General features: G+C 47.3%; 1 protein-coding gene across 1 annotated transcript in view; it reads left to right on the top strand.

Annotated features, from left to right (window-relative positions):
• The window catches only part of LOC8032124 (male-specific lethal 1 homolog), a 48,616-nt gene that overhangs the window by 15,667 nt on the left and 13,535 nt on the right, over positions 1-19,414 (top strand). The window contains exon 2 of the mRNA XM_029995823.4: positions 18,682-19,391. Coding sequence (XP_029851683.3) covers positions 18,682-19,391 — 710 coding nt within the window. The remainder of the gene's footprint in view (positions 1-18,681; positions 19,392-19,414) is intronic.

Here is a 19,414-nt window from a genome sequence, read left to right as displayed (position 1 = left end):
ATCTATGAGCGACGGCGGCAACCAGGGTGTTGTGTCGACTACCGGTGTCGACATTTGTTTGGTACGGGACAAGATACTGGGGAAACTAGCCCTTGACAACTCCGCTGTAATAAAAACATCAGATTATTTTTTTTTTTAATTTTTGGTGATAGTCTTTTAACATACTATCGTGGTCATTTATTAAAAAAAACAAAAAAAACATATTGCATAATTCTTTTTTTTTTACAGCATTGCAAATCCACGCCGATGTTCTTACCCAATGTCAAAGACGACATTATCTTTTGATTCCGTGTATTTTATGACTAGATATATTTTTGTGCTCTATTAGGGTATTGGGCTCAAGTTCAAGTATTCTACTGATTAAAACAATACCCGCGATGCTCGTCTTTTGCATTTATTTAATCGATAAGTCGTTTTGCCCTTTAAAGTTACAAGTTCTAGGAGCTTTCGCCGCTTTTTTTCCCACTTGCAATCGCTACTACCTTTTTTTTTTTTTTGTAGAAAGCTGCAGAAAAGTAAGAACAGTGTTGCAAATTATATGCGAATATTTATATCTAAATTCGCAAAGAAGTGGAAATGATTGAGCCACCAAGCTTGCTAAACTGCTATTCGTGGCGGTTGTAGGGCCGGCTGGCCAAGGTAAACCTGTGAATTCACCTGAAGACTTCCACCAAAACCTCCGTTAAAATTAAAAAAAAGGTGAATATTTATTTGAGTGAAAAAAAAAAACAATGAAATTGAAAAAGTTTGAGAAAGTTATTAGTAAAGAAGTCGAGCACAGTAGCTGCCTGCGTGGCAAAAGGGTGCCTTGTGAAGTCCGTTTTTTTTTTTTTTTTCCTCTTTAAAGCAGACCGACGAATTCCCTTAAAGGGATACTGAACCGAAATTTGAATTTCGCAAAATAAGGCTCTAGAAGCGTTGAACGGGACTTTACGAACTCCGAAACATCGCTCGTACATCGATATCTCAAACGGATGGCAGCACTTTTCGAAAAGAAGGGCGCCATCAAGCGAGGCCTCTGACATCACTGTCCTCCGGGAGAATTTGAGAGTGAGGGGGAGCGGCCTCGCCTCTCTCCTCCTCGCTTCGGTTCACCAGCTCGGCACGGGACGTAGTGAGAAGGAGAGGGAATAAGAATCGTGACGTGCCTTGCCTTGTCGGCCTCGTCGGCCGGGTTCAGTCGGGTGCTTCTTTTCTAAAAATATGGCGATCCGTTTGAGATATCGCTGTATGAGAGATGTTTTTGGGTTTTGCATCGTCCCGCCTATCTGTCCAGCCTTGTTTTGTGAGTTCGAAATTTCGGTTCAGTATCCCTTTAAGCGCTCACATGTATCGCAATATATCCAACGAGTGCGAGAAAATTCGTCAACGCCGAATGTGGCAAATAGGGAATGCACGAACTGGTTGACGCTGTCTCACGGGCGCAGCGTTTCGGGTGGAGAATTCGAAAGCCTTGTGGAGAAAGTCCAACTCCGGATCTCCGATTGGCTTAGTTTAGGTACGTGGCAGCGAGCTCTTGAAACAGCAGACAAAACTAGTCCTAAATTTATCGGGGCAAAACAGTCGATAACCACGTTGTCGGTGTGTTTAAGGGATGGCGTTTTACCGATGCGGAAGCTGTTTTCTCGCCTTGCATTTTTTGACGTGACAGATCGGAAAGGAAAGCAAAGCCGCTAAGCCTAAAGACCCATACGATCACCCATGAAACCAATTGGTCCCGAGCAGAGGTCGACATTTTAGGTCGCCCTCACCCTCACAGGCACACTCACCTCAGCCCCTCACTCACCTTCAGCCCTTCACTCACCCTCACTGAACCTCACGGCCCTCACGCCCCTCGCGCACTCATGACCCTCACGCTCCTTTCACGCCCCTCGCGCACTCACTGCCCTCACGGCCCTCACTCACGACCTCACGGTCCTCTTTCACCCTCACCTCATGAATTATCGGGGTTCAGAAACTTACTCACCCTCACCTTACCTGTGGAGGTAAGGGTTAGTAAGAGTGAGTGAGGGCCCTCATGAGTAAGGTTTGCCGAGGTATGGCCACGAGGTTTGAAAGGCATGCGTTGTTAGTCTGTTTCCACGTGCACGCAGCTTGCAGAGGGACGTGCTGTCGCTTTGACTCGCTGGCGGCACCGGTGTCATAGCCTCCTCTATACTGACAAAGCCCGGCAGATCGCCACGAGACGCGTCCGCCGAAAGTGAAAAGGGAGAACGGCAGACAACGGATGAGAGGAGAGCCAGGTGACGGGCGCCCCGCTGTGCGAGACGCCGAACTTCTCCCGCGCGATGGAATGTCCGCTCGTCCTCCTCGCGTTTCCTCGCGCTACCGCTTCTTTTCTCGTCGGGTTTGAAAAGCATGTTTCGCATCCTCGCCGCTGCAAAAGCTGTGCGCTGACGACCGGGTTCCCCAAGAAATGCTTGTGCTGCCAGATCCTCGCGCTCCAAATCTGCGACCAGAAACTCTATGTCTCCGTCGTCGAACTGCCAGGATTTGTGAGTACTGAGGAGGCTATGCCGATGCCAAGCAAAACGAGCCAACGCCGGCATCAAAAGCGAAATGCCGCGAGTCCTAAAAGCGACGCGCACAATACTATACTCCGTTCCACCTTCAGTCTGAGCGTAGTGGACGCCACAGGCCATCCCAGCCGATCCAGCGCTGGGAGAAAATCGCGTGACCTGCCGGTTGGGCAGAGGGACACAGGGAGCTCAAGGTCACATGACACTTTCTCCACGCTGGATTGGCTGGGATTATTCCTAGCCTCCGCTGCGCTCTAATCAGCGCTAAATCAGAAAGGCGGCGGCTTAGACAAAAAGCGAACTTCACGAGGCGGCGGTGGCCTCCTCTGCGGCGGCTCTGCGGCCTAAAGCGCTGCTCAGGATATGGTCTATGCCCAGAGACGGCATGGACCGCAGAGCACACGCAATTATCGCCTGTTTTCTTCTGGTGCACTTTTTTTTTTCCTTCGGGGGAATTGATTGCTATATTCTTAAAATTACTTTGTACGTTGCTTCATAGAAAAGCTAAAAACGCATTATTTTTTCTTCTCTCTCTCCTACACGGTGTAAGATAATACTCTTCGGGTGAGGACAGCGCGTTCCTCGCGCAGTCCAGATAAAGTTCGCTTTTCACTCCCTCTCTTTCACTCTCTCTCACTATGGTTTCAAGCGGCGCCGGCAGATGACTCGTCGACCCGTGGGCACGGCAAAGACGGCTCGTGTCGCCTCATGCTCCACACGCACAGAGCTCCAGCGAGGTTGTCGCTCGTGCATAAAGACCACGGTGTACCGGGGTGTCATCTCGAAAGTGATTCGCGTAGCGTGTGTTGGCGCATGGGACCAATTGAACGTTTTCAGGGCCCTGATGGGACGGCCAGGGCGCCTGACAAGCCTGACCAGACGGGTCATCGTTGAGTTTGGAACGGGCTCGTACGCGACCTTTAAAAGTGGTCGGTGAGCCCCTGAGCCGCGTAACCTGTCGTGCGCGACAGGTATACTTTGTTCAGCGCCTACGAAGTAGCCGCCGTCCTCACCGTGCGCGGTTTGACGCCGAAGCGTCCTTTATTTGTAAGTTGTGCGCAACAGCTTGTCCAAATCTTCCATTTTTTTTAAAATGTAATTTGGAGTTTAGGTAAGGTTATTGTTGTGTGTTTGTAATCGAACGCGAAGCCTCCGGTTCATACCTGTCGTCGCCGACGACCAACCCTCCAGCAGCCAGCTTCATCCAGGATCCCCCGGCCCTCGACGGCAGTCACCCAAGGTGCTCATCGAGGTCCGGCAGAACAACCTGAACATCATCACTTCTAGTCATAAAATACGCGGAATCGAAAGACAATCGCGTCTGTGGCATTTGGACAAACATGCCGGCGTGGAAGGTACACTTTGCAGCGCTGTAACTTCAAAAGAAACAAAATGACGCCGCATTTTTTTTTAAATAAACGCAAGAGTATGATAAATTATCACACTAAAATTTCAAAAATCGAAAATGCCGTTCTGGCGCACTCAAACATTTTTTTTTTATCTTTTTAATTATTATTTCTTTTTCAATCTTTTTTTTTTTTTCGTAACGTTTTCTACAGATTTACTGGCAAAAGCGAGCGAGTCGAAAATGGATACTTAAAATCGAAAGAATAAAATGCGAAGGACAAGCCCAGGACAACCACGCGTTCTTTCATGTTGAAGTAAGTTTTCCCTACACATGTCAGAGAGTAATGAAATTGTCAAAAACAAAAGATACGTCCGAACTTGCATGCATGATCTTATCTGAATAGAGCCTATATCTCCTGGAGTTCCAGCGCCTGGCCACGCGCCAGATACACCTTTCTGTCCGGCTTTCCGGTTTTGCGTTAGTTGTGCTGGCGATTACGTTGGGCAGTGGGGAAGTCGTCCACTTAGGTGGCGGAAAAGATTATATAAAAAAAAAAAAAAAATCTCACGCGATGCGTTTGTTGACAGCGTACTATAGGGTGCTTTCAGATGATGTCGATCCTTCTGTTTGTTCTTAAAGGGGTCATGAAACGATTTTGCTACTTCTTCCTCCTTAGGTTTAATCCTCAACTCAAATGCGAATTGTGAAATCACGTGGTCGTGACATTCCTTCAACACCGGTGCGATGACTCTTAGCTTCCACCGTGCTTTTTATGCACACCATAGAACTTGTCATTCCCCAGTGACAAATTGTTCCGTCAGGGCACTCATTGGCCACGAACGCGAATCCAAATATTCGTCGACGGATTGATTGTTGACGAGCGCATACGTCCGAGTGACGCAGTTCTCGTGTCCAATGCGTGAGCTGGGCTCTGCTGACGTCAGGTTGGCGCCGGTGACGCGCTTTTGGAACCGCGGATGTATCATAGTGAAAAGGCGGAGAGCTTTCGAAGGCAAGAAGGTACAAAATAGTCCGCTATATTTTCAAATGTTCGTACCGAAAAGCTGGCTGTTGACTTTCTAGCTTCTTTCTTTTGGCCAACGAAACAATATGCGATTAGTAAAGTCCCAATTTAAAATCATTCATCCCAACCCAAAATTCGTTTCATGGCCCCTTTAATGTGAGTGTGTGAAAAAATGGTTTCATTTATCGGGGGAAAAAAAAAGAAGGTATGCGATTAAACTTTTTAAGCTTTTCAGGGTGTCATGTGAATCTTCGTCGCCTTCAGCACGCGCCAGACAGCTTATGACAACACAATGGTGGACGATATTACGTCAATGAAAACACCCCATAGAGAGCATGTAATACCTCTAACGGTAGCCAAAAAATAAATAAATAAATAAAGCTTGCGGTGTTTGATTGCAGTATACGGAGGGCGGGTAAGGTTGGGGCACTATTTTTATTTAAATATCGGTATCGCTGCATGAGTGACAACAGTACATCGTTGCTTTATTTCTGCATGCGGTGTCCATGACCAGCTTGGAATACTTGCGTTCACACTTCGCATCCACCTATATAAAAAAAGAAAAAAAAACGATTATTTTTTTGTGGTCTTTATGGTACAAAAAAAAAAGGATTATTGGGAACATGTCCTTAATCTGTGCAACGGACGCCCGTAATTTACTTAAAAATACAACAAAAATACTAAGTAAAGAATTTAATGGGGGGGGGGGGGGGGGGGCACAGTTAAAAGGACTCGCTAATTAAATTACCTCTGCGCTCGGTTATGCGCAAAAATGCGAGCATTTCGATGTCAGGCGACAAATATCTCCATCGTATCTGCATCATTCGTGTAAAGATAATAATAATAAAAAAATGAAAGCTACAGATACCCCAAATGTCAATCTAAGCGTGCTTTGAATTTTTTTTTTTTTTTAATTTTTTTGTGAGGTTGATTTTTAACAAGAACGTGAGCAAGACGTAAGGGCAAGACCTAATCCGAAGTTCGGTTTGGCTTCCTCGGAGCTCTACCAATGGTTCATGTCGTGGGCAATCGGCGTTTCACCATAACTTGGCAAACGCACTCAATCAGCCAATCAGTTTCTCGGAGCTAAAGTGGCGACGTTGCTCCCTCCTGCAGAGAGCTGTTACGTGACCGGCCCCGTCGCTCGGATTGGCTCGAACGGGCCGTAGCCTTCGCTCTTTGGCAAATTAAACTGAAAAGCCCTCGAGTGAGCATGTTTCCCCACGCGATGAGGGTATATTTTAATTATCGGTGACAAAGATAAAACAAAAAAAAAAGGGGGGGGGGGGGGAGGAGGCTTGAGTTGGTTTTTGGATTTGCCAGTGAGGCACGCATGGTGCGACATATTGAAACTATCAATAATAGCTGTGTTTTTTAGTTCTTGGAGGCAGGCTACTACCGACAAAAAGAAAGTGGAGAAAAAGGGGAAACATAAATAAAACATCTAAAGAAGCAGGGGAAAAACGAGAGATACACTGAAAGGTCTTTCAGTGCATGCCTTGTTCTTAAGTGTGAGTTTACCCATATAGTCCCGGGGTTTTATGTCATGTCCTGTGTAGTATTGTTGGTAAATTTGACGCGGGGAATAAATCTCGTGACGACACCCTCTTCTTTTTTCTTTCTTTTTTTCTGCGTCCGTACGTTGTTTTTGTTTTGTTTTCTTTTTTTTTTAAGCCTGGAAGATTTGACGTTCGCATGTTCACTCAGCTGAAGCTTATGCTAGATACAGTACGTGCACGCGGTTGTTCTGTACTCCACTAGCGGATAATCTGCTTTTTTTTTCATTTTTCAAGCTGAGTCTCGTGCAAACTTTGGGTTGCGCAACAAAAGTAAAACATAAAAAATATAACCATGTAAAACAAAATAAATCAGCTATAGTTTCTGGGTTGTTGTTACATGTAATGTAACCGGTTTCTGTTTCTGACAACGTAGCGCCAAGCTTCCCGTATGGTCTCCATTTTGGTTCATGGAAGGAGCAGTTTCTTCGTGGTGAGCCGATCTAAATTCTATGGTGACTGGTAGCCTTATAGAAACGTTTCTTGTGCAGGCACATAAGAGAAAAAAGCACCATCTGTCGTACGTAACCGCAACCAGCGCCAGCCGCCACGCTGCAGGGTAGTAGTGCGTCGTTGCATGGCGCTGCATAGGCCGACTGCGTCAGTTCCGCGGCCCGCGATGAAAAAACGTACTGCTGCTGCGTATACCTCTGTAAGCAGAGTGGGTGTACGTATTCGTAAATCTAGTCGTTATCGGTCGACGGGCCTCGGTCGGGCGGGGATATTCAGCGGCGTAGTCGTGCAGACGTTTTTCGGCTAAGTGCAAGAACGGAACACGAGCCGTTCCCACCCAACGCTCCTTGGGCGTTTGAGTCCGGTGTTTTTAATCTCACTTTGTAGCGTTTGAAGGTAGAGTTTTTTTTTTAAGTTTGAGCTCGTTTAAAGAAATCAAAGCGTCAAATACAAATGCAATGTTGCTCGTAATACCGCTTGTGGACATGACAGCTTCGCGAGCGCGAGCTCGCGGTGCTTCCAACTTGCGCGTGTGAATTGTGTGTTAGGTACGCGCGACGCTATACGACCTCACGCTTCAACCTGTCTGTAGCGCATACACACCTGTGGGGCGGATGCTTCATGCAGAGGAACATGCACGCGCTTGAAGATTCTGCTTCAATACAAACCTGCTGCTATGCGATTACAGGGTGTTTCAAAAATAAAGTTTTGACTTTTAAATCTCGACGTATCACTCGACGTATCAAGTGGAAACTTACCTCGAATACGTCGTTTACTGGTCTAACTTGCAGATTAATAATTTAAAGATTAATTCCAAGTACAAAAAAAAAAAAATATGCTTAAAAAGGGCAGTTTTTTTTTTTTTCGCATTTTAAGTAGAGATTTGTATTTTTATTGTTTGAATGGGACAAGTAAAATACGTATTCGAGGCAAACTTGATACGCTCAGTCGCTGATTTTTGACGGGCCATTAATTGTAACTTTATTTTGAGACACTGAAAAATAAACAGCTCAACGTATCAAGTTGAAACTTATTTCGAATACGTATTTTACTTGGCCCCATTGAAAGATTGAAGTTTCAAATCTCTACTTCAAGTACGATAAAAAAAAAAAAAAAAAAAAAAAAAACTGATTCATTTAAAAGCATAGCTTTTTTATTCGTATTTGAAATTGACTTAAATTTTAGTGCGTAAATCCGACAAGTAAAATACGTATTTGATGTAAGTTTCTACTTGATACGTCGAGTCCTTGGCTTTTTTTGCATGCGATTTTAGAGTCGAAACTTTATTTTGAAACAGCCTGTACAGCAACTTTACTTGTTTTTGTATTATTTATTGAACACAATCTTTGTCGTACACGAAACCCGTGATGGCCGTGTACTAACAACGGCTCGCGTCGGTCTACGTATTTGATGAACACAAAGAAGCAATGTCCAGTGTAGAAATTTGGAGCGGCCGGAAGGAGCGGGGGCGGATATCTGGCTCTTAAAATTATAGAAGTCATCAAAACGTAAAAGTCGCGTAATCCCGCTCAAATCGCCCAGCTCAGCCAGAGTGGTACTTGCATTTTAATAACGCTAAATTTTGTATTTGCATATTTCATTCCATATATAAGTACCCCCCCCCCCCCCCCAAAAAAAAAAAAAAAAAAAAAAAAAAAAAACAGGGAGAGCTACAAACTGCTGCTACGCGCGATTATTAGGGAGTTTTCGTAGATCGTTTTCGCCGTACCGTAACGCTCAGACGGCGTTTTCCCCTCCGCTAAGCCCTCCGCAACGAAGAAGTCGCTACTGCGCCTGCGCGCCGATGGCCTTGACTGTAGAGTTCCGCGCATCGTAGCGAGTTGCGGAGAGCGTTGCGGGACGGCGAAAACGATCTGCGAAAACTCCCTATTGTCTCGGGCCGACGCCTTTAGCGCGCACGCCGCGTTGTTTTCGCCTCCAAATCTGTTGTTTATACCGCCAATATCGCCGGCCCATCGTGTCGCCGGATGGTCGTTCTGGTACGTCGCGCCTATGCCACATTCGGGCATTTTACTACTTCAGTGCTCATGACCACGGTGGAAGAAATACATATAGGTGATGACTATCTGTCCGACGCGGCGACCACATTATGTTTGGCGCACCGAGCGCTTCACTCGCACGGAGATAGATGGCGCCCAAGTATGGGGTCCCTCCCAAACCGACCGCTCCGGTTGTTTCTCACAGCGGTGGTCCCGCATTCCCTCGCTCACCGCTTCTTGTTGTACCTCACCGCCGCCACCAAGTCGCCAGAGTCCGTAAATATGTGTTCTCTTCATTCGTGTGCACTTATATTAAAGTGGCTGACTTTCGAATGGCTTGTGAAGGAAATGATGCATTCTTTACTCGGTTCCTGTGTACTGTGTGGTGAAATTATGGATTTATGTTGGCGCATTGGCACTGATTGCCTTTTTCACCATGCGGTTGTTGTTTTGCAAACGAAAACATTCCGATGGTGACTCTGACAAAAATACTTCTATAAATATAAAACTTCCCGACACTATCTACTGGGAGCTTTCAATAATTTAGAGTAATTTAAAATAATTCCGTTAAACAGCTGGGTCATGCTCGCATGTTTTGTCCGACAGCATGTTTGGTAGCAGTTCCGTAATTTGTTTACACACATTGCGTGGCTTTAGAGGAAGTCGGGAAATGTTTTCCGCACTGCTGCTGCCTTTTTATTGAAAATAAAAAAGTCTAATAATGTTACATAGTGGGGCCTAAATAATTCTTTTGCATGCGCAGAAAGGTATTATCATTACAAATGGTTTATACATACGATTTCAGCCGGAACTGTGGTACATACAAACCATGCGAGCAGAAAACATTTTTTTATTTATGATGACATATAGTGACTGAAATGATGACACAGTATCATGACACAGTGACTGAAAGTCAAACAGCATAGTAGCGGTTATAGGACGTCGTTTACGTACGATTGCCTCAACATGCTCTCTCTTTTGAGGCGGATTTCTGGGTTTTTCGTAACGTGTAAGGTACTTCGGGCAGCCAGAGTGTCTACAGATAGCACGGGCTTCTTTCCAGCATGGAAGAGAACTCTCCCACCGAACTCCGCATGATACCATTTCGATATCAGTTCGTCGGGGAAATGCTTGGTACAAACATGATCATTAGGAAGTATAACTTGCGATCGGCCCTCGGGATTGCACGACGCCACTGCTTCAGGCGAGCGTCATTTGATGGAGCTTTTAACAAGGACTTTTCGTTCTGCACAGTTCCGGTACCCCGAATTGCTGTTGGGCGACATAATGAGAAACAGTGCAAAAGGGATAGGACACAAAGTAGAAGAAGGACACAGGACATACGCTAACAACCAAAGGTTTACTATAACTTCCACGCGCGCACAGTGGCCCGCGCTAGCACAAACTATTTTTTCTCTTTCAAAAGAGATAAATACTAATAAAGAAAGAAACAGCGGCACTAGAAGGACGTTGCAAAACTCGTGACTAGAATAAATAAAAAAAAAAAAAATTAAAGAATGTTAAAATTCTGACAGCGGCACGAGAAAACAATAAGATCGTGCGCTGCGTACACTCCACGTTCGCACCACGTGCACCGCGTTCAGGACACAAATTAGACCTTTACAGGTCGCGTGTACAGTATACTAAGGGCGGTCACAATTGAGAAATTGTAATTCCCTGTTGGTCAGATGCACTGACGCGACACTAATGCAGTGATCTGGTCCACAGGCAAGTACACGCGCCGCTTCCATCATCTCTCTCTCCAACTTGCCCCTAGGGTGCCTAGATGTCTGTCTGTCTCAGGGTGAAGACATCCATTGTTGTCCGGAATGTACCAGCGCGTGACACTCTCGCGCACTCGGTGCGTGACTTGGGCGGTAAGATGGCGTCTATGCATCAGCCAAAGCTACGCGCTCGAGCTGAGCGACACCGGATTGCGCGCACTTCAAAATGCATAAAAAAACGATTGGGCGGAAAAATGGCTGAGATGTCACCACTCAAGCAAAAACGCGCGTGTGTATGAAGGCACTCTACTTGCCCCTCATGCGCCCCGCCACCTTTGTGTTGTCCAACGCAGGAGAACACCCACAATCCCTGCAGTGTATAGGTAGATGGGAACCGTGACCACTGCCGAGCGAGGCCGCGTGCTCACGCAGCCTATCGTTCAAACAGCGACCAGTCTGTCCCAAGTAGACTCTACCACAGCTGAGAGGGATCTCGTAGACGACTTCCTTAACACAATAAGGCCGCCCTTAGTATAGACGCTTTGCAGCAGCTGTGCATGGGCACCGCCATAACTGACCTTCAGTTTTTGTTTCCCCTTATTACGTTTACTTCACTTCGTTATTACCATAGCAGGCCAGCTTATTGCCATCTTAGATTTTATTCTGTCTTTCTCCCCAACATTGCCTTTTGTGGAGGCTCGTCCACACCAATTTCAGTGGCTCGGTATCTCGGTAAAACGAGAGAAGGTCAGCAATGGCGGCTGTATTCTGGCGCGTGTGTAAAGCCTCTATACTGTGCACGCGATCTGTAAAGGTCTAATTTGTGTCCTGAACGCGGTGCACGTGGTGCGAACGTGGAGTGTACGCAACGCATGATCTTATTGTTTTCTCGTGCCGCTGTCAGAATTTTAATATTTTTTTAATATTTTTTTTTTAAATATTTATTTTGGTCACGCGTTTCGCAACGTCCTTCTAGTGCCGCTGTTTCTTTCTTTATTAGCATTTATCTCTTTTGAAAGAGAAAAGAAGAGCTTGTGCTTGCGCGGGCCACTGTGCGCGCGTGGAAGTTATAGTAAACCTTTGGTTGTTAGTCAGCGTATGTCCTGTGTCCTTCTTCTACTTTGTGTCCTGTCCCTTTTGCGCTGTTTCTCATTATGTCGTTCAACCAACCAGCCCAGCAAGGTATCCTGTTGCAGTTGGGAACGAAGCACGTCTTTGCCATCCTTATAGCATAACTTCTTCTCCTTTGGGCTAAGGCTCACCTTCGTGCACGATGACGGCACCTGTGATCGACACAGCACCAAAGCAAAACACGAGGCCAGCCACTGGCCGCAGCACCACCACACCGCGAAAAAAGGCGAGCACGCTACGCCGCCGACACCGCGGCCGCCGAGGAGGGACCTCGTACCCACGGTGCTCGTAGCTCAGCGCCCTCCGCGGCGGCGCGGAACTAACTACTCCTGGTTCGAGGCTAGCTCCGAACATGATCTGGTCGCTTGTTCCCCCGCGGGAAGAGCGGCCGGAGTCGTCACCTAAACATATTTCTTTTACCGTGCTCAAGACGCAGAAAGTCTTTGGTTTACTGTCGCGAGCCGTCTTATCTCAAACAATGAGTGCGAATGGTTACTGTAAGGATGCTCAAAAGCGTGGTTGCCGGGGCCCGCGTATGCCTGCCCTCTGCTCCAAAGGTCACGGCTCGGCGTCGAGCTGGCGGCCAGCCTAGCACGAGGGGACTAGACGAGGAATTCCGACGTGGGCGTCAACTGCTCGGTGGATGTTTAGGTTAGCGCCCAGGTGTTCGTTGGGCGCAGGTTCACCACGTGACGCTGACGTGGTTGAGAGCGATTGGCCAGTGTCGGACAGAGGGAGGGGGATGCGGGCCTCTAGAAAGCCAGAGACGGCGGAAGATTGGCGTGGACTTGAGTGATCCATTGCGCGTCAATGACATCAATTATTCCCTACTTGGTACCAATATCTCATGTCCATAGTTTGTAAATTCTTAAAATTCGGATTTAATAAAACGTTCAATTATAATCAACGTCTGGAAGTCTCGCTTCAGCATTCCTATTACCGCAAGTGAGCCCCGGCCCCCAGATCATCTTCTTCAGCCCCGTCGCCGCCGCAGAATTCGCGATCCCATGTGTCCCAAACCGGGGGCGCGAAACAACATCACGGAAAGAACCATCTTAAAGCGCGAGACACATATACGACGACACCGTCCGATCAGGCAATACGACGGTCGGAGGCGAGAGTTTTCGACGCTCTCCGGTGCTACGAAAACTTTCGCCCCCGAAGGTCATTCCTTCAGTTCGCACGTCGGATCGGACGGTTTCGTCGTACATCTGTTTCGCGCTTTACTGTTACTGTCGTCTGCTGCTTTCGAAAGAGCATGACGTTCGGTCAAACAGGTTCCGGATTTTCCCCGTGGCTTTACTCCGTGAGAAAATCCCGTACCCTTGTGGGAGATGCGCGAAGCCTAAGTGAAATGTAGGCCTCCTCTCTGGCTTTGTTCAGAGATCTCTGTCATCTCTGTTTTCTTTCACTTTGGTACTGGACAGAGCTGTTCACTTTTAAAGGGAACACCGGAACCCGTGGCCGCCCGTGGAAGCTCGGCGCTGCAGACGCAGTGAGCACCAGAAGCGGTGCGCAGTGCCGCGCGTCGTCTGCTATGGACGCGACGGCGTCGGCAGCGAAAAAGCGCTGCACACTGCACATCACGTCTGTGCCAAGCTTCCACGGGCGCCAGCAGCCGGAGCGCTGCCCCTCTTTACGTACGGCTTAAAACTAAAGTTTTATGATCTACTCAGGCATCGAGCCCACCAACTTTTTCTTCAAAAAAAAAAAAAAAGAAACGCACGAACGACGAACTGATTAGGATTAGTGCTCTGTCATTCCCTGTTGCTGGCGCATAGAGTACAATTTTATTTTGATTTGGTTCTCTCGCTGGCGTGCGTTTCTGCATGACCCACGTCGCGGCTCCGCGTGCGAGCGGAAAGGCATGAGTCGGCAAGTTCTGGGCCTCCCTCAGAAGCCCGAGCGAACGAACGGGTCTTTGCGCTCGAGAGTTAGCGGTCCAAGTTCCCTTAGATACGAGTTGACTCAGTCGAGAGACGACACCCCTGTGGCCATGGGCAACTGGACGTCGCGCTTGCCGGCTTTCGAGGTAGGCGCGGTATGACGCGCGGGGCTGTGCGCGGCACTTGATGGCTTCTACCACCAGTGATTTCCCTACACACCCCCTAGGGAGGGAGGGGAAGGGGGGTGTACACACCCCCTTATTTTTCTGAAAGCACCCCCTTCATTTGCAACGACTCCTCTATTCTCAACCCCCCCCCCCCCCCCCTTTATAAAAATTTAGGCAGCCCCCTAATTTCAATTTCTGGGGAAACCCCTGTGGGTACCACCGATCCCTACCATGGACCGTTTCCGCGTTTACAAACGCAAGCGCCCTTTTGCTTCCCAAGCAACTTCCGGTCACTCCGTTTCGGCAGGCCTTTCGATTAGATTTAGCCATGTCCTTCTGCTGTGCTACTTTAAAGTTGGCATTTCAATATCAGTGGATTTAATCTTAATTCAAACATGCTTTAAAAAGGTAATAAATAGGTGATAGACGTTACAGAGGTGGTGCCGTCTTCGCCACCTATTTAGCAGGCTTGGCGGACATTATTAGATGAGGGTATAACTGTAACTGTAAGTTGGTTAATTAACTAAAATTAATGAACTTTTTAATTGTTTGTTTTATGGGCCATCTTTTTAATTGTTTGTTTTATGGGCCATTATTGGCATTGCAGTATTGACGGAAATTACTACTAGAGGCAGACCAATTCAAAGAATTTTCGAGCAGGTGACATATTCTTTTTTTTTTTAATAATCCTCAATTAGTTTTTAATATTTTTTGTCCAATTTTAATATTGCACACAAAAAGAGAATCACGTCGCCACTATCTCGGCATCGTGCGGGAAAAACGAAAAAAAGACGCGAAAACTCATTGCAGAATATCCAAGAAGCTATTACCATTTCGCAAATGCTCTAAATTGTTCTGGCCTCTACTAGTAACTCGTAATTCCCGCCCATTAAACCAATACCCATTTTTGTTTTTAAAGCTGTTCGCGAATTAAAACCAAACAGACTGTATAGTGCTTGTTAAATTTCGTGGTAAACTTACATACCGCTGTGATATGACACCTTCGCTTGTCGTGTGATATAAATTTGGGGGAGAAAAGTGAGATGATGGAGGACTGCGGAGCATTCAGTTGCGCCCTCTTTCTCTCGTCACTATCAACTTTTCCCTCTTTTTCACACGCACACATACACATCAACGATTTACGAAAATCGCTATTCATTCACGTTACTTATAGGCAGAGATATACTTGCACTCATTACCATTATTATTATTATTAACTTAACGCGAGGCGCCCTCATCGTTTGACTGAATCCTTGTTGTCGGGGTAATGGTTATCCCTGCCGTGTGTTGAGCGCCGCCTGTGCCATCTAAAGTTGTTTGCGTCCTGTATTTAAATGTGCGTTCGAACGAGTATTATCTTTTTAGCGCCAATTCATGTTTCTGACGTAACGCGACGCGATGGAACTGGTTGCGTGACGGTTCTTGCGCATGCTCGGTGGCCACATGAGCTTTGGGCAAACGCGCTTTCTTATGACAATTTTTTTTTTAGTTTCCTCATTGTTAAAAAAAGAAGGAAAAAGTGAAAACCGTTTACAACTCCCTGTAACACCGAATTAGAGCGCAGCTCTTGAAGAGGAGGAGGGAAGGGTACTGGGGGGGGGTCACGTGACGATGTCGATGATGTCATCAGTGACGTCACTGATGACGTCATCAGTGGCGATGACGATGTGGACTCCGATGACGTCATCAGCGATGATGACGATGCGGATGTCGGTGACGTCATCAGTGACGTCACTGATGACGTCATCAGCGATGATGACGATGACAATGCGGATGTCGGCGACGTCATCAGTGACGTCACTGATGACGTCATCCGTGATGATGACGATGTAGATGCCGATGACGTCATCAGTGATGTCACTGGTGATGTCATCAGTGATGATGACGATGTGGATGCCGGTGAGGTCATCAGGACGTCACTGATGACGTCATCAGTGATGATGACGATGCCGGTGACGTCATCAGTGACGATGACATCACCGGGGAGGTCACGTGACCTCGGGGGGGGGGGGTCACGTGTCCCTGGGGGGTGGTCATGTGACCTCGGGGGGTGTCACATGACCTCGGGGGGGTCACGTGATTTCGGGGGGTAACGTGACTTTGGGTGTCACGTGACCTTTGGGGGGTCGCGTGACCTTGGGGTGACCTTGGTTACGCCGACGCCGACGGCGACGCCGTCCAAGCCGGGAACGGGCCCCTAAGAGCTGCGCTCTAAAAAGAAAAAAGAAAGCCAAGACAGCGGAAATTGTGGGCAGGGCACAGTTCAACGATGACTGCTCCCCCGGCATACTTGCGTGGCCCTATTGGCGACGTGCGCGATCAAAAGCGTCGCTGTAGTCGGCCCACCACAATTGGTTGAATCCTAACTATGACGTCAGCAAAGGATGTCTCATCAACGGAAATAAGAGGAATGTAAGAACTTCAATTTTGACGGTGTTCGCAGTGTTGCTTTGAGAGCGCTGTGATTTCAGGCTTCCACCATGCCCATTACAAACACCATCGAACTTGTTGTTCACAAGGTAATGACGCCACGAAAGGTAACCGAACGAGGGCGCCACCGAGACATCTCGCCGCTAATACTCTCAAAAGCTATGAAGTTTAGAAACAAAGATGGTCAAATCGATCGCTTCAGCACATATAACCTGGGGTTTCCCCAGGAATTGAAATTAGGGGGTGTCTAAATTTTTAGGGAAGGGGGGGGGGGGGGCATTGGAGAATAGAAGAGTCGTTGCGAATTAAGGGGGTGCTTTCAGAAAAACAAGGGGGGGGGGGGGGGGGGGAGGGTGTAGGGAAATCACTGCATATGACGTTTTCGTTTCGCACAAATCGACGATGCCCGTTCGCGCTCTGCGGCTTTCCCACAGCGCTCTGACGTTGGCGGAGAAGCGCTCCTCCCGGGACGGTCACGCTCCAGCGCCTGCGTAGGATGTTCAAAGCCTGTCCACGAAGACGCCTTTCCGCTACCGCGCCCTGCACGGTAGACGAGATACATTGAAACTTCACTTGAAGTTACTTGCGCTCCCTTCCGTAAAAAGTTGGTTCGGAAAATACAGGCGCGAGCAGGCGTAGCCAAGGGGAGGGGGGAGGGGAAGGAGGGAGGGAGAAAGGAAGGAGGTCGGGTCATCGCTTCCCCCTTCCCCTCCAATCCAATAATATTGTAATATACAGGCTTTTTCACGAAAGGTGGGCAAATTCAATATTCTGAAAACTATGCATGGCACCAAGAAAAGGTTTGTGTCGTTTTAGTCCTAGGCCAGGGGCCTATTTAGGAAAATGATTAAAGTTTGGCATAATTAAGTTGTTAATTATTTTCGCGTAATTAATTTTTAAAATATTGAGTTTAAGGGCAAGGTTTTATTTAAAAACTTGTTGAGCATCATCGAAAAACACTAAATAAAAAAATTGGAGTGCGATAGAAGGCATGCGCTGCATTTTACGGCTTTCTGAAAAACATCACAACTTCGTTGGGTTTTTAAGTTTCAGTTTTCAATCGGAGCGCTTCTGGGCATCGACGGTACCGCGCCCCGTGCGGAAATAGTGAACCAACTTCTGCTTTGCTGTCCTCGCGCAACGCAGCAGAGGCAGGAAAATATTCCTGGCTACGATACTGGGCGTGAGAACATAGCAAGGCGATCTGGTGTGTAGACCAGTCAATGAAAGGGCTTTTGACTGGTGCCATTTTCAGCGTTTGTTCATATGGCGCATGCCTTGCTCGCTGTCCGCTGTGGGAACATGTTCGATCAGAGCTGCTGTGATCTAGTACGTGTAGGCTGTTATTTTTGTAAAGAGTTGAATCGTCCATGTTGAGTGACATCTGTCTGTGGCATTTCGAAAGAAACAAAGAGTGTGCGTGCATAAATCTGATTGGCGCTTCAAGTGCGCGAGCAGCCATAACTGACTGTGTTGCCATAGAAAGTTGTCTTCAAGTATATGTGTGTTTCCATGAGCACTCGCGCAAAACAGCGTGGCACTACAGTGCTGCACAGAAGTTTTGAGGTGGAGTGGTGCTGCAAGAAAAAAAAAGAACATAAAAGAAAGAAATCAAGTGGAATGGCAAAACAATGACAACAAAGTCAGAAATAAAAATGTGCCTCATTAAGATGCTCTGCATCCAGCACAAGCTTGCTACTTTTGATGGTTCGGTGCTGTGATATTCAAAAGTTACGTTATCATGATTTGAAAGTACCTTAAAAGAACATTGCACTAAAATATAATAATTGTTTTGTAACTGCCTGCATGGGACACGTATGTCATAAAACGCACACAGAAAAAAAAAGTTCACATATTATTTACGTTGCAAAAGACAATTTAGACAAATGGGCCTTGGAAGGAGCAAGGGGTCAGTGGCAAGTCAATTCTCCTTTCGACTTGTCTAAGCAAAACTTACATTAAACTGTAATTATTTTTTTTTACATGAGTTTGTTGTTTGTCATTTGCATGTCTCCCATTTTACGGCCGATTGCTATAGGCTCTTCCTCATAACACTTTCCAACATGGTTGTTCGGGAAGTGTTTCCTGACTGTCCTTTGAATCTGGTGTTGGCAAGCTGAACTAAAAATGTTTATTTGTCCACTCTTCAATAATTCAGTCCTTGCAATCCTCTTTGCAAGTAGCTTCCTGATAGCTCCTAGACCATTATGTTCTGCTTTCCAGTGGTATATTTCAATTACTTATAATGCAACAGGTTGAGTGGGCCTTTGGGAAAGCTTCCCAATTGTTGCACAATAAACAGTAATGTGCTAGTTTTGAGGAACATAGGTTACCTCTTCATCTCTATACTGTATTATCTAGAGTCCTTTGTAGCTCTAGAAGAGTTTTAATATATATCCTGCTAAATCAGGCAAAGAGCTGACGAACAACTGCTCTCTTGCAGCTGAAGCAGCGCTTGGAACGGCTAGAGAAGCGGCTTGTGGCCAGGGAGAGCAGCCCAGAACGCTCGAGCGCATTCACTCAGACTGAGCAGTCACGAACTGAGCCAAGCATCTACCGGCTACAACAACCCGAGCCTCAGCCCGGACTGCAACCAGAGCCACACACTGAGCTATGGCATGAGCCCCAGCCTGAGCCACAATCTGAACCCCAGCCAGAGCCACAACACGCTCGACATCCCAAGTCTCAGCCCCAGCTGTGGCCCGAGCTATGGCCCGAGCCGCAACCTCGGTTACGGCTCGAACTACAGTCCGAGCCAGAGACAGATCTAGAGTCGGAGCCAGAGACAGAGCCAGAGGCCGATGCAGAGACTGAGCTAGAGGCCGAGGTAGAGCTTGAACCACGGCCCGATGTCCAACCAGAGCCACATCCCGAGACACATCTTGAGCCACATTTCGAGACACATCCCAAGCCACACCTTGAGCCACATCCCAAGAGGCATCATAAGCCGCACCTCGAGCCACACTCCGTGTCACATCCTGTGCCTCATCCAGACCTGCAGCTTGAGCATCTGCCAGAGACTGTACAGGACCTCGTACCGGAACCAGATGCAGAGCCCGAGCCGGAGCCGGAGCCAGTGCCGGCGCCAGTGCCTGCGCCTGCCACCTTCCCTTCGCGCCACAAGAGCAGCAGTATACAGCGTCAACGTAAGAGGTGAGGCTACCTCAGCTGTTTAT

The sequence above is a fragment of the Ixodes scapularis genome, unplaced genomic scaffold (genome assembly GCF_016920785.2).
Source record: "Ixodes scapularis isolate PalLabHiFi unplaced genomic scaffold, ASM1692078v2 PGA_scaffold5__190_contigs__length_132052651, whole genome shotgun sequence".
NCBI lineage: Eukaryota > Metazoa > Arthropoda > Arachnida > Ixodida > Ixodidae > Ixodes > Ixodes scapularis.
Note: the sequence above shows the minus strand (reverse complement) of the source record. Positions and strands in the feature narration are given on the sequence as shown.